The sequence below is a fragment of the Pagrus pagrus genome (assembly GCF_965226575.1).
Source record: "Pagrus pagrus genome assembly, chromosome: 16".
NCBI classification, from domain to species: Eukaryota; Metazoa; Chordata; class Actinopteri; order Spariformes; family Sparidae; genus Pagrus; species Pagrus pagrus.
Window position 1 is genome coordinate 16301887 of NC_140200.1, and position 13013 is coordinate 16314899.

Consider the following 13013-nt stretch of genomic DNA (forward strand, 5'->3'; position numbering starts at 1 on the left):
CGTTTCCAACATTTCCACAACTTGCAGATGAAAAATAACTAACGTCAATTCATCAGGTGTCCTTCCATTAAATTGCAGGCAGCTTCACGTCATTTAATCAATTCTAGAAATTAACAAAACAATGCAACTCTCCTGTTATGATGACTTCACATTTCTTGAGCGCTAAAACACCAATTCAACCAGTGTACTAAGCGACATTTTGCAATTGCGTTTTCAAGGGAATGGCGGTGATTGATTAAGTTAATTGGTAGCGGATAAATTGAAATGGGGCAATATGGGTGTTTCAATAAACAGCATGCTAAATAAATTATGCTTTCAGATTCCTGAAACCTGTTATTCAAATGTGTTTTTGCATGATTGCTACCCACGTAATTTATCATGTACATGGCATTCACCTCTTTATCAATCTAATAAACATTTTCACTTTTACTTGTGGCAGATGTCTCTAACACATAGAGGCAAAGTCACAGTTCAAGTCCAAACAGATGCATGCTGTTGCCTCATTCCTTAAAGCTAGAGGAAAAGAAGTTAGCTTTTAAGTGATGTTTTTTACAGGTACGCCACTGAGGTGTCGTCATCATTTATTTAGGACTATTTAAAATGTACTGTCTCTCTTCTCTCTCTCCTCTCATACAGCCTGCATGTGCAGTCATGTCGGGGATAACTGTGACGCTAACACGGGACAGTGCATCTGTCCTCCGAACACTATCGGTGAGAGGTGCGACCGCTGCGCCCCCAACCACTGGGGCCACGATATCACCACCGGATGCACGGTACGCTAAAACCGTTTCCAGATAACAGCTGCAAGCGTTTGTGTAACCCAGTCAGTAACTGTGCACATTTACTCAAGCTCATGCTCAATTTTCTTACAAACTTAACCCCAACAAGTGGGTAGTAAATATAATCAAAGGAAATCACAATATAATGTTTTAGGTTTGGACGCAAATTACATATGTATGAGCTCCATTTCACCTCCTCTCCCTTTCTTACTTTCCTTCCTAAAGTCCTCTCACTGTGCTCCCTCGCTCCCTCTCTTCCTCTGTTCTCTTATTACCACAGTGTCTGTTTACACAGCCCTTTGATCTGCTCCCCCTCCCTTTATCACATTTATTTCTCTGACTCTGTCGATCTTAATTCCCCTACTTCTCTGGTTTGTAGCACGACTTTGTTCAAAGTGTTTAAAAAGTAAGTGCTCCGCACTGAAAGCATCTCACCAAAGGGCCGTGAGGCAGCAATAACAGTGAAGTATTAGAAGTAGCGGTAGACTAGTAGCAATTAGAGGCTTGAACATGAAAGCACTGTAAGTCTCAGTTTAACAACAGATTGATCCGGACGGTGCATTGGAATGGCAAAGAGGGATGCAACAGATCTTAGTGGTACAAAACAAACATTGAAAGGAACAATAGAACAAAGTGAAACACAGCAAAACACAAAGCTGCAACAGAGCAGCCAGTTAGGCACGACAAAAGTGTTAACAAACTTGAGAAAAACAAACAGAAAGCTCCTCTACCCACTGCACTCAGATGCAGAATTTTGGTGATGGAGAATTATGAATTTTGAACTTCAGACATGCAAACTCATCTTTTACCTCATTGAAGTCAAATTAAACTCCACACTTTTGTGTCTTGGAAACTTGTCGACTGTCGTCTGAGTGTCTGCCTGACGCTCTAACATCTGAACAAAGATCATTTTTACACCTGAAGACCAACAACAGATGATAACCCCTGTCTTTGTGTGTGTTTTGTAGGAGTGTGGCTGCAATGTGATCGGCTCAGTGACCCAGCAGTGTAACGTCAACACAGGCTGCTGCTTCTGTCGTGACTCCTTCAGAGGGGAGAAGTGCAATGAATGTCAAATTGGATACAGAGACTTTCCTCAGGTGGGTGATCACTATCAGCTCTCATGTCACACTGCCAATACCACTGTCATTAGCATAAAGTGTGCTTTTATTGCACTGTAGTGAATCTCTGGAAGTCTATAAGGACAAGTGAGAGATAATAGACATGACAATGCTATTATTATGGATTTTAAATAAAAGATTGATTGATAGAGGTCTAATAGTTTCATCACACCAGCCGTTTTCTTTGAATCTTAAGTTACATTTAGACATTAGGCAAACCTTTCTGTGTAGCTTCAGCTTATATTTCTTCAACAGATGTACTGTACCTCACTTGAAAGGAAAACATGAACAACATGCTGTACATAATACATTTATTTATTTAGCCTCATTTGCCCTTGAACTTTCCCAACGGAATTTTCAATTTCATTGAAGTCTTCTCAGTTTAAATTAGATTTCAAAAAACAATGATTGTGCAATCACAGTCAAGTTTTCTTATTCGGTTTTTTGCTTCATTGTGAAGCTTCAAGGCAGAGAAAGGGTTTGGAAATAGTTTTTCATGAAAAGCTTGGCAACAGAATGAAAACAACTTAATAATCCTGTTGAAAAAGACAGTGTTCAGAGAACTTTCATGGTCATTTTGTCTTTTTACCCCTTTTGGAGCTCAGTCACTTCAGTCAAAAGGGAAAAGAACTGGACAACTGTGTTTTTTCTTGTGTTTGCCTGAACTGAACTTGATGTTTGGACTGACGTGGGAGTGAGAAGATAATGGCAACATTTTCATTTTGAAGTGAAGTTTAATGGTTTGGTGAAGCATAAAGCTAGGACACACTCTGCTAGCTCCTCTCTCAGCCTGCTATGTTGTTGATAACAGAAGCTTGGCGTTGTCTGCATCCATATTTCCTGCAGTGCACCCAGTGCGAATGCAGCATCTCAGGATCGGACAGCCAGACCTGCGACCTGGAGAGGCAAGTGTGTGCCTGCGCCGATCGGACGGGAAAGTGTAGCTGCAAGGTACAGCATACACTCACAAGAAAACACATACATGAATTTTGGCCTTCATTTTTTCCCCATTTTTCTGTCATGCATATACAACTGGTAAATCAGACATCCCCCTCCAGTCAAGAATATGGTTTTCTTATTTTTCCAGTTGAATGTTTGAGTTTCTCTGTGTAGTTTAACATTAGTTTTCACATTAGCTGCTGAATGTGTACATTTCTATGAGCTGATTTTAAGACACAGGCCTACAAGCATGATTCGTGACATCACAGATGCATTGAAAACCAATCAAATATTCAGCATACAGTGTGTTGTGGAAACTTGAAGCCCCCATTGCACATACACCGACAATGGACATTTTGAAATGACACATATTTGCATAGTCATAGATTCAGAATCTTTTGATGAGGGAGGTGGAGTAAATGTAATTTTAATGATTGTAATGTAATATACTGATTTTGTGGAAAACCCATATCAGAAACACATTATTAGTCAAAGTATATTGTTTTATATACATCTTAAAACATATCTGGAGGGGATCTGTAAGCTTTATTTACAAAGAAAAAATCTAAACAAAAAAATGATTGCTGTAGTGATAAAAACACACCCTGCAACACTGTGGTGCCACAGAAGAAACAACGTCTATTCTGATGAGCTTGGCTGTCTCAGTGATGAAGCTGCCCGTGGACAAGTTCGATCAAGTCAAAACTTTTCACACTGTACAGTAGGTGTTATTTCCAAATTTGTGTTTCAAATTCATCTCAGTGTCAAACTGAGAATCACTGAGCTAACCGAATAAAGGAAAGAAAGTAAAAAGGTCTCTTAAAGCGTTTCAGTGCCAACCCACAATTTTCGTTTGCTCGCTGCCCTGAAAGAAGATGTAGGTGTTGTTCTTCAAGTGACAGGTCGCTCATTCAACATGTGAATAAACTCTGGACTATCATTAGTCTTTGTTTCCAACTGGGAAGGCACTGGTGCTGGAAATATTTTTAAATGTCTGCAGAGCCGTCCACCACAATCAGACCGCGCAGCTGCAGAATCATTCGCTACATGCTTCATCGTCTCAACACTCCACACTATTCACTGATTGGCTCAGCACTTTACTGTAAAGCTTGTGATCAGAACAGAGACGTGAGATGTACAGTAGTCGGTAAGGCTATGTCAGTTTACCAGGCACAGACTTGCCAATTGGTAGCACTGGGAAAATTCCAGAGATTTCAGAGAGAAAACAGCACAAGGCAGCCGTAATCCCTCAGAACGTATGAATTAGTCGCATGCACATACAGTACGCGCAGAAATGGAAAGCACAGGAGAGAAAGAGAAAAGGTTGAGCAGAATGGGAAAAGGCAGAGAATAAAGTGCGGCTAAATGCTGTAAAATTACATATATCACGAGCAGGGGACATGGTTGGTGTTTGAAGAAAAAAACATACGATTGGGGACGCCCTCAGCATATCACAATAGCATGCCTTTCTCGAGTTGTTATCATGCTATGTAGCAATAGATGCATATGTACACAAAAATAATCAGGAAAATAAAGACTTATGCGTACTCTTGTGTTTGTGTCTGTCAGTTGGAAGTGCCTCCAGTTACTCAGAGACTCCAGAGCTTCATGATGATAAACAGTCCAGTCAGAGCTGGTGCCTTAATTATGGAAGTGCAGTTGACTAACTCTGAACCTAAAGACTCCATTTTTTATATAACTTACATAAACAGTAAACTTAATACATATTTCAACACAACGCTGACAGTATCCCCAGTCTGTTGCAAATGTACTGAATGTGGAGATTAGCCTGGACTGACGTTAGATCCCCGGCCTGAATTATCAGCCCAGTTTACCCGTCCAATGACAACAACACAATGACTCACTGGCGTTCTGTCGAGCAACTGTTCCTCGACTTTGCAGAAAGCTTAAAGTTTGAGAGAATGACGGAGGAGAAGCTGAGAAAATTGGTGTTATTTATGGTTTTAAGTCCAACCAGGAGATGTTTAGATTTTTAAATGTCAATGCAGATTTAAAACCTACTGCTCATGGATTCTGTGCACTTTATCTGTGGATGCTGAGAGACCCCGTGCGTGTTTTTTTGGTATATGTGTGCATGTGTGTTAGTGTGTAATTATTTCACTAAATGTCACAGAACTGAGTAAGACAGAGTGAGGCATCTCTACGTGACGGCCTCCATATGCTCGCGCACACAAAAGAGCTCACACACACACAAAAAGATAGATACATGCGCACATACATCCATATATAATATACACATACATATTTCTTTTTTCATGCGTCATTACCAGATTTTTTATAGCTGTAAATATCATATATATTGGCACGCACACACCTTTTTGTTACTCCTGTCGTCCTCACTGTGACAGGCTGATCACATTATCACACACACACGCCACTCGATCATCAATCGATCTTATGCGCACACACACACATACACACACACACACATAAACACATGCACATATTTAATATCCGTCACTCCCAGGCTGGAGACACTCGCTTTCATCCTCTCTGTCACTAGCTGATGACAGCTTTCCCGACACAGACAGCGACAAATGCTAAAACAAAATTTTGCATGTTCACACACACACACACACACACACACTCATACACACACACACACACCCAATCCATGGCCCTTAATGAGGGTTCAGATCATTGGTTGTCATCGTCAGTCTGAGCAGGTAGGAGGTTGACTGTCACTCAAACAGTCATTTGATCTGTCACCTGTCTCTCCGTTCAGCTGGTTTTTCTGCTGTCTGTGACGTGTTATGCTAGTTACCTGTCTGTCTGTCTGTACTTCTCTATCTATGAAAATATAGCCTCAGCAACATCAGATATCTTAAAAATTGGGAAAACCATGTTTAAGATCAAAAAGGAAAACAAAATGTGGCCCCAAGGTCAACTTAGCGTGCAGGGATTGTACACTATATAATGTAATAACTGATGAAATGTTGATTGACAGAACAATTCTCATAGTTGAGTTATTGTTTGAGTCAATAATCAAGCAAACATTCTTATACTTCACTAATTCCAGCTTCCAACCTTTCTCTGTTTATGTGACAATTAATTGAATAACTTTGTGATGTTTTCTGGCAAAACAAGGACAATTTTCAATATTTTGTGAGAGTTTATAGACTAAAATGAAAGAAAAAGACAATATTTTGATGGTTGAATTGATGATGATTACTTGCAGGTAACAACATAATGACCTTGTTTCATCATAACAAACGGTAATAGTAGTGCACTTAAGTTGACGTTCTGGGTTCTTTCACCATACCTTCACTTTCTTCTGTTGTTCTCAGGCCGTCCACACTAACCAGCAGGACTTTTTGACGGGACTCAACATTAATTGGGTGATTTGTTGACAGGACTGTGAGCCTTTTCACAGCACAGAGAAGGCTTAATACACAGACAGCCCTGTCCTGTCCACAATCCCATTTTAGACCAGTCAGCTCTCAGCCTATTTACTCAAAATGTAAACAATTCAGTGCAGCGAGGTACTTATTTCTGTCCAAATGTGTCGATAGGTTGGGTGTGTTTCAACGGCTAAAATATGTGTATCAGTCGTGTATCATGTGTCATGTGTATCAACATACAAGTATCGCATTAGTAAGCGCTATCCGATAACACGTTTAACGTTGTGAAAAGGTTTATTCTAAACCATCTTTTTCTAAACTGAACCAATTAATTTTCTTCCCAAAACCTACCCAAACAGTGACAGAAAACTCAAACGAAACCGAAAATAATGAGTCCAGGAAATAAAAGCTTGCTCCAAATGTGAACTTCCTCACTTTTTGATAAGTTGAAATGGAACAACATTAAGTATAGGAACAACACCAACATGGCGATATCAGATACACCTTGTTATTAATTGTATATAGGCTGGTAAACTGAACTTGTTGTTGCATCATGCGTTCAGTGTGGTGACATGACGTCTTTTCTCCACTACTGTTGCCCACTGTAACAGAATTTGTTGTTAAGATAATGTTCATTAAAAGTTACAGAAGCTCACCTCACCTTTGTGTGTTTATTATTTAAGGTAAATGTGGAAGGAGACAACTGTGACCGCTGTAAGCAAGACTCATTTGGGTTGTCCGTACAAAACCCACTCGGCTGCAGCAAGTGTTACTGTTACGGGCTGACACAGTCCTGCACAGAGGCCCAAGGACTCATCAGGATGTGGGTGAGTAGACACATGTTTATTGTTATACTTCATTCCTGTCGTGGTAATTGTTTAACTGAAGTAGGTTTACATTAAGTATTTGGGTGAAAAAGATCAATGGACCGAACGCAACACCTTACTGTTTTCATAAATATTGGAAAAACCATGGCCACATTTGCTTTAATGAAAGTGGAGATTTATTTAAATCTCAGTACATTTCACAGTTTGAATCTCACAGCAATAGAGTAAGAGGCAGTTAAGGGGTTTTGGTGTCCAGTTAAACTTTATTAAGACTCCACAACACTTCTGGTTTCTGGTCTGTATCCACGTCCACTTAGGATCTCTCTCGCCTCTAATGTGTTATACTTGGATCTAACCAGCCGTTGCCTGTAAGCTGTACTTTCTGTACACACTCTCCGTGCCAGCTTCCTTGCTGAGACAACACATTCGACAGCTGGCTGCCTATATTGCCAACGTTGTACGCTTCATGTTTTTCATTAATCATTATCTATGAATAATCAGAGGCTTGCTCAAATAATTGAAGTTAATAGATCTCACTTGACTTGATTTCTGAAAATCACTGATGCTGGTTTGTTTTTTGCAGCCTACCTGGTAACTGTCAGTGTGTTACAAATATAAAAATATTAAGAAGGTGGGCTGATATTGACACGAGTTATGCATGCTGTATTGCAACAAATCACAGTTTGGCGCTGGAACTAAACATGGTTAAATTGTCCAAAGTTCAAGACTGGGAGCTCGGGGACCCACGAGAGTGTTGGTGTTTACACCTCTAGCACAAGAGGTTTGGATTGGGACGTGACAGTGCTAGTTGGTTAGCATGCTAACTTCAGTTGATATCTCTGTAATGCAATACATAGATGTCATAATCTCAAAACTATTATTTCTTCACATTCTGCTGATAATTTGAACTTAGTTTTAAACTAAGATTCTTGCACATTGTACCTTTAAGGAAACAAACTGTTCTGTTTATCCATGACAGCTTTGCAAACAGGAACTGCTAATTGATAATTCTGCATATTTTTAATTATGCCCATTTACCGAAATTGTGAACAAACATAGGCTAAATCAAAACAATACCAGTACCTGAAGCTGACATTACAAAGGCCCATTTCATGAACTTTTACATGGATCTTGCTCATGGATTTTTCTGTCTTCATGTTGGTTCCCAAATACAGCTATTCTGTATGTTGCTGTTTCATGTGTAAGATTTTGCAATTTTCACTCAAATTCAAATTCCACACACAACTGATAATAAAACGAAAAGTAAAAAGGAAGGATAAGCAGCTCAGAGAACCTCTTAAAGACGGAAGTACATCGCTACAGACAGGTTTTAAATTACAGTAAGACCAGTGAGTTTGCCAAAAGGAATAGGTAATTGCAGCTGCAATCATTCCAACAGTTCGGGTGAAAAATTACCCACTAATGACAGTACTTCTCCTAGAGAAATAAATCCAAACTAAATTTGTCTTTGATGTAGTGTGTTAGCATGCTAGAATTTTCAAATTGGCACTCAACACTGACAACAACAGCAAGGTACAGCTGAGGCTGATGGCAAATTTTGACTAGATAGCTGATGTTCGATGAAATATTTAGGACATTAAAAAAGTTGGTACAATTAATTCTGAGGTAAAGTTGTTCAGTCACAACCACAAATGTCAAACTTGTGATGACGCTAGAGGAAAACTTCAATAACAGATCAACAAAAGTCCTATTTGCATGGGACTAGTATAACCTGGGGATAAATGCAGAGGTTGTATGTGATTTTAATAACTAAAGATGGAAGTCACCATATTTCACCTTGGTGATTTTGGTTCCTATTGTTTCATCTGTTTTCTGTTGTCAGACAACTAAACAAGTATAAGATTTGACTGTGGTCTATAATATGTTGAACAGCAGCTAATAGCTGCACTGTGAGATCAGCTATATTGACGTTTAAATTGAGTGACTGAGGAGGTTGGGAGGAACGAAATGTTCTCATATTCAAGTGCAGCTGTAACACATACGTTAGTTGATCCAACCGAGCTGCATGTGTATATCTATGTTTTTTATCGTATGCAGAAGAACTATTTCTTAGTAAAGTGGCTGCTGAAGAACAGACACTTTGCTTTTAAAAAACGGTTGTGCAGAGCCTTGACATCGTATCTGGGAGTGACGTCCGTAAATTCAAGCTAAACACAGTCTTTGCATAACCCGTGCGAACGCATTGCATGAAACACAGATGTACTGTAGGGGGCGATTTCTAAATCACAGGGCCCCTTGGGGATACTTGTCCTGTGTGAATAGGGCTAGAGTTACAAGACATAATCCTCCCTGAGCTATAAATGTCTGATCCAAATTTCATGGCAAACCATGCAGTAGCCATCTATAGAAATACAGTTAGCAAAATCCACTTTGCTTGTTAGTCAAAGGTCGAATCCATAACCTGTTGCACATTGTTATCCTCCGCTGTGGTGAAAGGTCTCGAAGTGTCGAAGAGTGTTGTGAAAGTCTGCTGTTTAGTTGAATCAATAGTCGTAACGCTTGGAATATTCCCTCAGCTAGCCTGGCTTCTGTATCGATGGCTTCTATACATAAAAATATGCGTGTGGACGTGACGGATACCAGCTGGCAGTCAAAATCAGAGTTATTTAAGTGTATCAGACACCATGATCAGTCAGCAAGTTAGCCATCGATTGTGGAGTGGCAGCCTGTTTTTAATAAAAAGCCCCTCATCTCAGAAACGGTTGCCATCTGCGATAAACTGGCGTTTCCGTGGTAACCGTAGAGTTTTCTGATGGAGGGTGGCGAGAGGCTTCATTTGAACGACAAACACTCACTTCATTTATTGTTGACAGAGAGAGAGAGAGAGAGAGAGAGAGAGAGAGAGAGAGAGAGAGATATGGACAGAGGGAGAGAAAGACAGAAAAAATTGAGAGTTTATTGGAAAGAGGGAGATTTTCTCTGAACCACTGAATCGTGAGATTACACTGAGTGGAGTGGGACATACACACACACACATACACACACTCCACATATCTAGACACGGTACACACACACTACACATAGTACACTTGCATTCACATACAGTGCATAAACATACGTACACAAACTCACACTACAGAATATTTCATAGACGTTGGGGACACACACTCCCATCAGAGATAAATGCCACAAAAATGGTGCCTGTATGTGTGATTGACGACTATTTACTGGTTGTTAAATACTGCTGTGAGGATCTGCCTTAATATAACACAGTAACATGTATAAAGACTTGAGATGAGATAAAAGTACCGCTATGATATGAACAAAAACAATACCTTCCAGAGGACTCTCTGCTCAAAGGAGACGATGTTTTTTGCTCAAACTACATTGGCCGCATTTTCTAAATAGATGATAACTTGGTAATGTTTGCAGACATTAAGTGAAATAAAGAAATACAGGAAACATTGAAAATAAAAAAAACTAATATTGCATTAGAACAGGTTGATGTGTAATTCAAAAAGACCTTTTTCAGAAGTGTTAATGCACTGAATGGGAGATGGAAACACCTTTCCAGAATAAGTTCTGACATATTGAGCGTTTAACGCACATGCTTAATCAGCTGTTTCATCACCGAATAAGGCTTCTGAGCTGACATAATATATGGGGGTGGATTAAAATGCATGGATCTTATTTAAGCTTCCTCACATCGAAAAAAGGAAACGACAGAATTTTTCATATTTCCATTTTGTTTTCTACATTGTTGTTTTTTTTTTACAGTTAGCAGTTTAACTGGCAGTGATTTGAACACCTCATCTTGTTATAACCTCTTCTTATGGAGTGATATGCCCCGCCTACTGCTTATCTCAGTGAATTAATTGTATATAGTAATAGTAATTGTCTAACGGTATTGGATAGAAACAAGCAATCATTCGCATTTTCTTTTGCAGATTAAAATTTAGTGAAAGGTTTTGATACATTTGGATGGCTTGTGTGTTGGCAACTGTTGATTCCAAAAAAAAATGGTTTATGGACTCAGATCCACTCCTCCCTCCGTCAGACCAGGTGCAAAGCATTGTAGTTCTTTCTATCAAGATCCTCTTGTGTCTGAATGCCATCACAAACAATACATAGAAGGACACCTATTTCCAAATCATAAAAAGCCATTACTTTATCAGTTAGATGAGGCCAGCAGTGTTATGTATTGAATGTTTGAAATGGGCTTTTGTACACATTGTTAAAGTGACCTTATAAAGGTATGAAGAATCCCTTGTAAGTTGAATTGAATGTTATAACTGATGGTGGTGATGATGATGCCAACTGCACTAGGTTTTGTCCCCTCAATGTGCATATCATTCTTAAACAGAATACTTTAGTATAGTTAGTAAGATAATTTAGAAAACTAGAATAATATATATTTTTTTCAGGTTTTTTTTAGGCTGCCTAGGTTTGAAGTCTTTTTGTGATCCATTAAGTTTTTAGGAATAAGTTAAGATTTGATTTATTGGAGCTATATTTCATTATCAGTAATTTCAACAATGACAATTTAGATGAAACCGGACATGCATGGCCTGTTTTTGCTAAGTTTGTTATATACGGTATTCAGAAAGAATACATGGGACACAAACAGCAGTCTCCTGGGTGAAAGTCCTGTTCTTATTTACGCCGACCAACCAACCCCACTCTCCTACTTATGCGGACTTTGTCATTCTTTATACTACTTCACCTGTCGTAAGAAATTACAACAGCCACTAGAGGCCGCCAGCTGACAAGAAACATGTATGGGACGTAATAAGCTGCTTTCACAGTTGACCTATACGGTCAATGGTCTGTTGAGGACGGCTGCTATTTTAGTCGTTAACCAATGAGTTAGCTCTATGGATTGGCAAACTACTAATTCAAATATTCAAATCTTGTTTTTTATCCTCAATTGGAAGTTAAAGTATCCCCCATAACTCACTGCCATAGATTTGTCCAAGTTGAATGTATTCTCTTAATCAGTATTTTTAAAGATCTAAATTTTGATTTAATTAACTTTCTTTTGTTGCACTGTTACTGTCACTTATTTAGTTTCATAGTTGTATCAAACCAATTCAAACCAATAAAACAGCAACACTACATAAATGTTTTGTAGTGTTTTTGACAGAAATTAGCAATTTCCCATTCCATGAGTGACTGCCTCTTAATTGTGCCGACAGTATTCCCGCTGTAACCGAGCTATAGAAACTTAATAGATTTCAGATTCTGTCCACTCAACCGAAGAGCACTCTTCCATACTGCCACTGATATTATTCACACAATATAAACGTTACCAACGCTGCTGGATCCGGGCTTGAGCAGAGGAATCTATTTTTAAAATCGGTCCACTCCACCACAACCCACAGTCAATAATAAACCCTGATATTATTCTAATAATATTTAAATATCAACACATTAAAGTGAGAGACAGAGAGAATGAAAAATAAAGGGCCGGATTTTCTCCAGACTGTCGGTATTAACTCAACTGTGATTTATATACCAGAGCAAGAAGGCTGACACAATCAGTTTCAAGTTATATTGAGAATGAAAAAAACATTTTCATGACCTGACTTTGACCACCAACATGGATAATAACTAAAGTGCAATCCTCACAGTGACTGAAAAGCAAATAAACCTTGCTTTAGCAATTGGTATTTGTTCTATTAAGAATAACACAATTATAAAATACTGCATCAGGGTCGTTGTATTGAAAGAATGTTACATATCACAAGTTGCACAATCTGCCCGTCATCAAATAACAGGAAAGTCACCTTTAGCTGCACTGTCACACATTCGTGTGGGCACATACAGCGCATAATCTCACATTAAGAAGTTTAGGTTTGGTTTGACGAAAGCTGAGGGAGTGAAGGTGTTTGGAGATTCAGCTGAAGATTAGAGATGGTTCTCAGTTAACTAACAATTAATCATCCTCAAACCTAAATGACTAGAATTCCTCTACAGATTTCTCATGAAAAAACGTCTGCTGATGTTTTTACAAAACACAAGGCC

General features: G+C 39.0%; 1 protein-coding gene across 8 annotated transcripts in view; it reads left to right on the plus strand.

Moving 5' to 3' along the window:
- Window positions 1–13013, plus strand: part of lama2 (laminin, alpha 2) — a 210794-nt gene that overhangs the window by 129625 nt on the left and 68156 nt on the right. For all 8 annotated transcript variants that reach the window (XM_084377871.1, XM_084377872.1, XM_084377875.1 and 5 more), the window contains 4 exons: window positions 637–773; window positions 1748–1879; window positions 2747–2851; window positions 6885–7028. In XM_084377871.1, the coding sequence (XP_084233997.1) occupies window positions 637–773; window positions 1748–1879; window positions 2747–2851; window positions 6885–7028 (518 nt within the window). The remainder of the gene's footprint in view (window positions 1–636; window positions 774–1747; window positions 1880–2746; window positions 2852–6884; window positions 7029–13013) is intronic.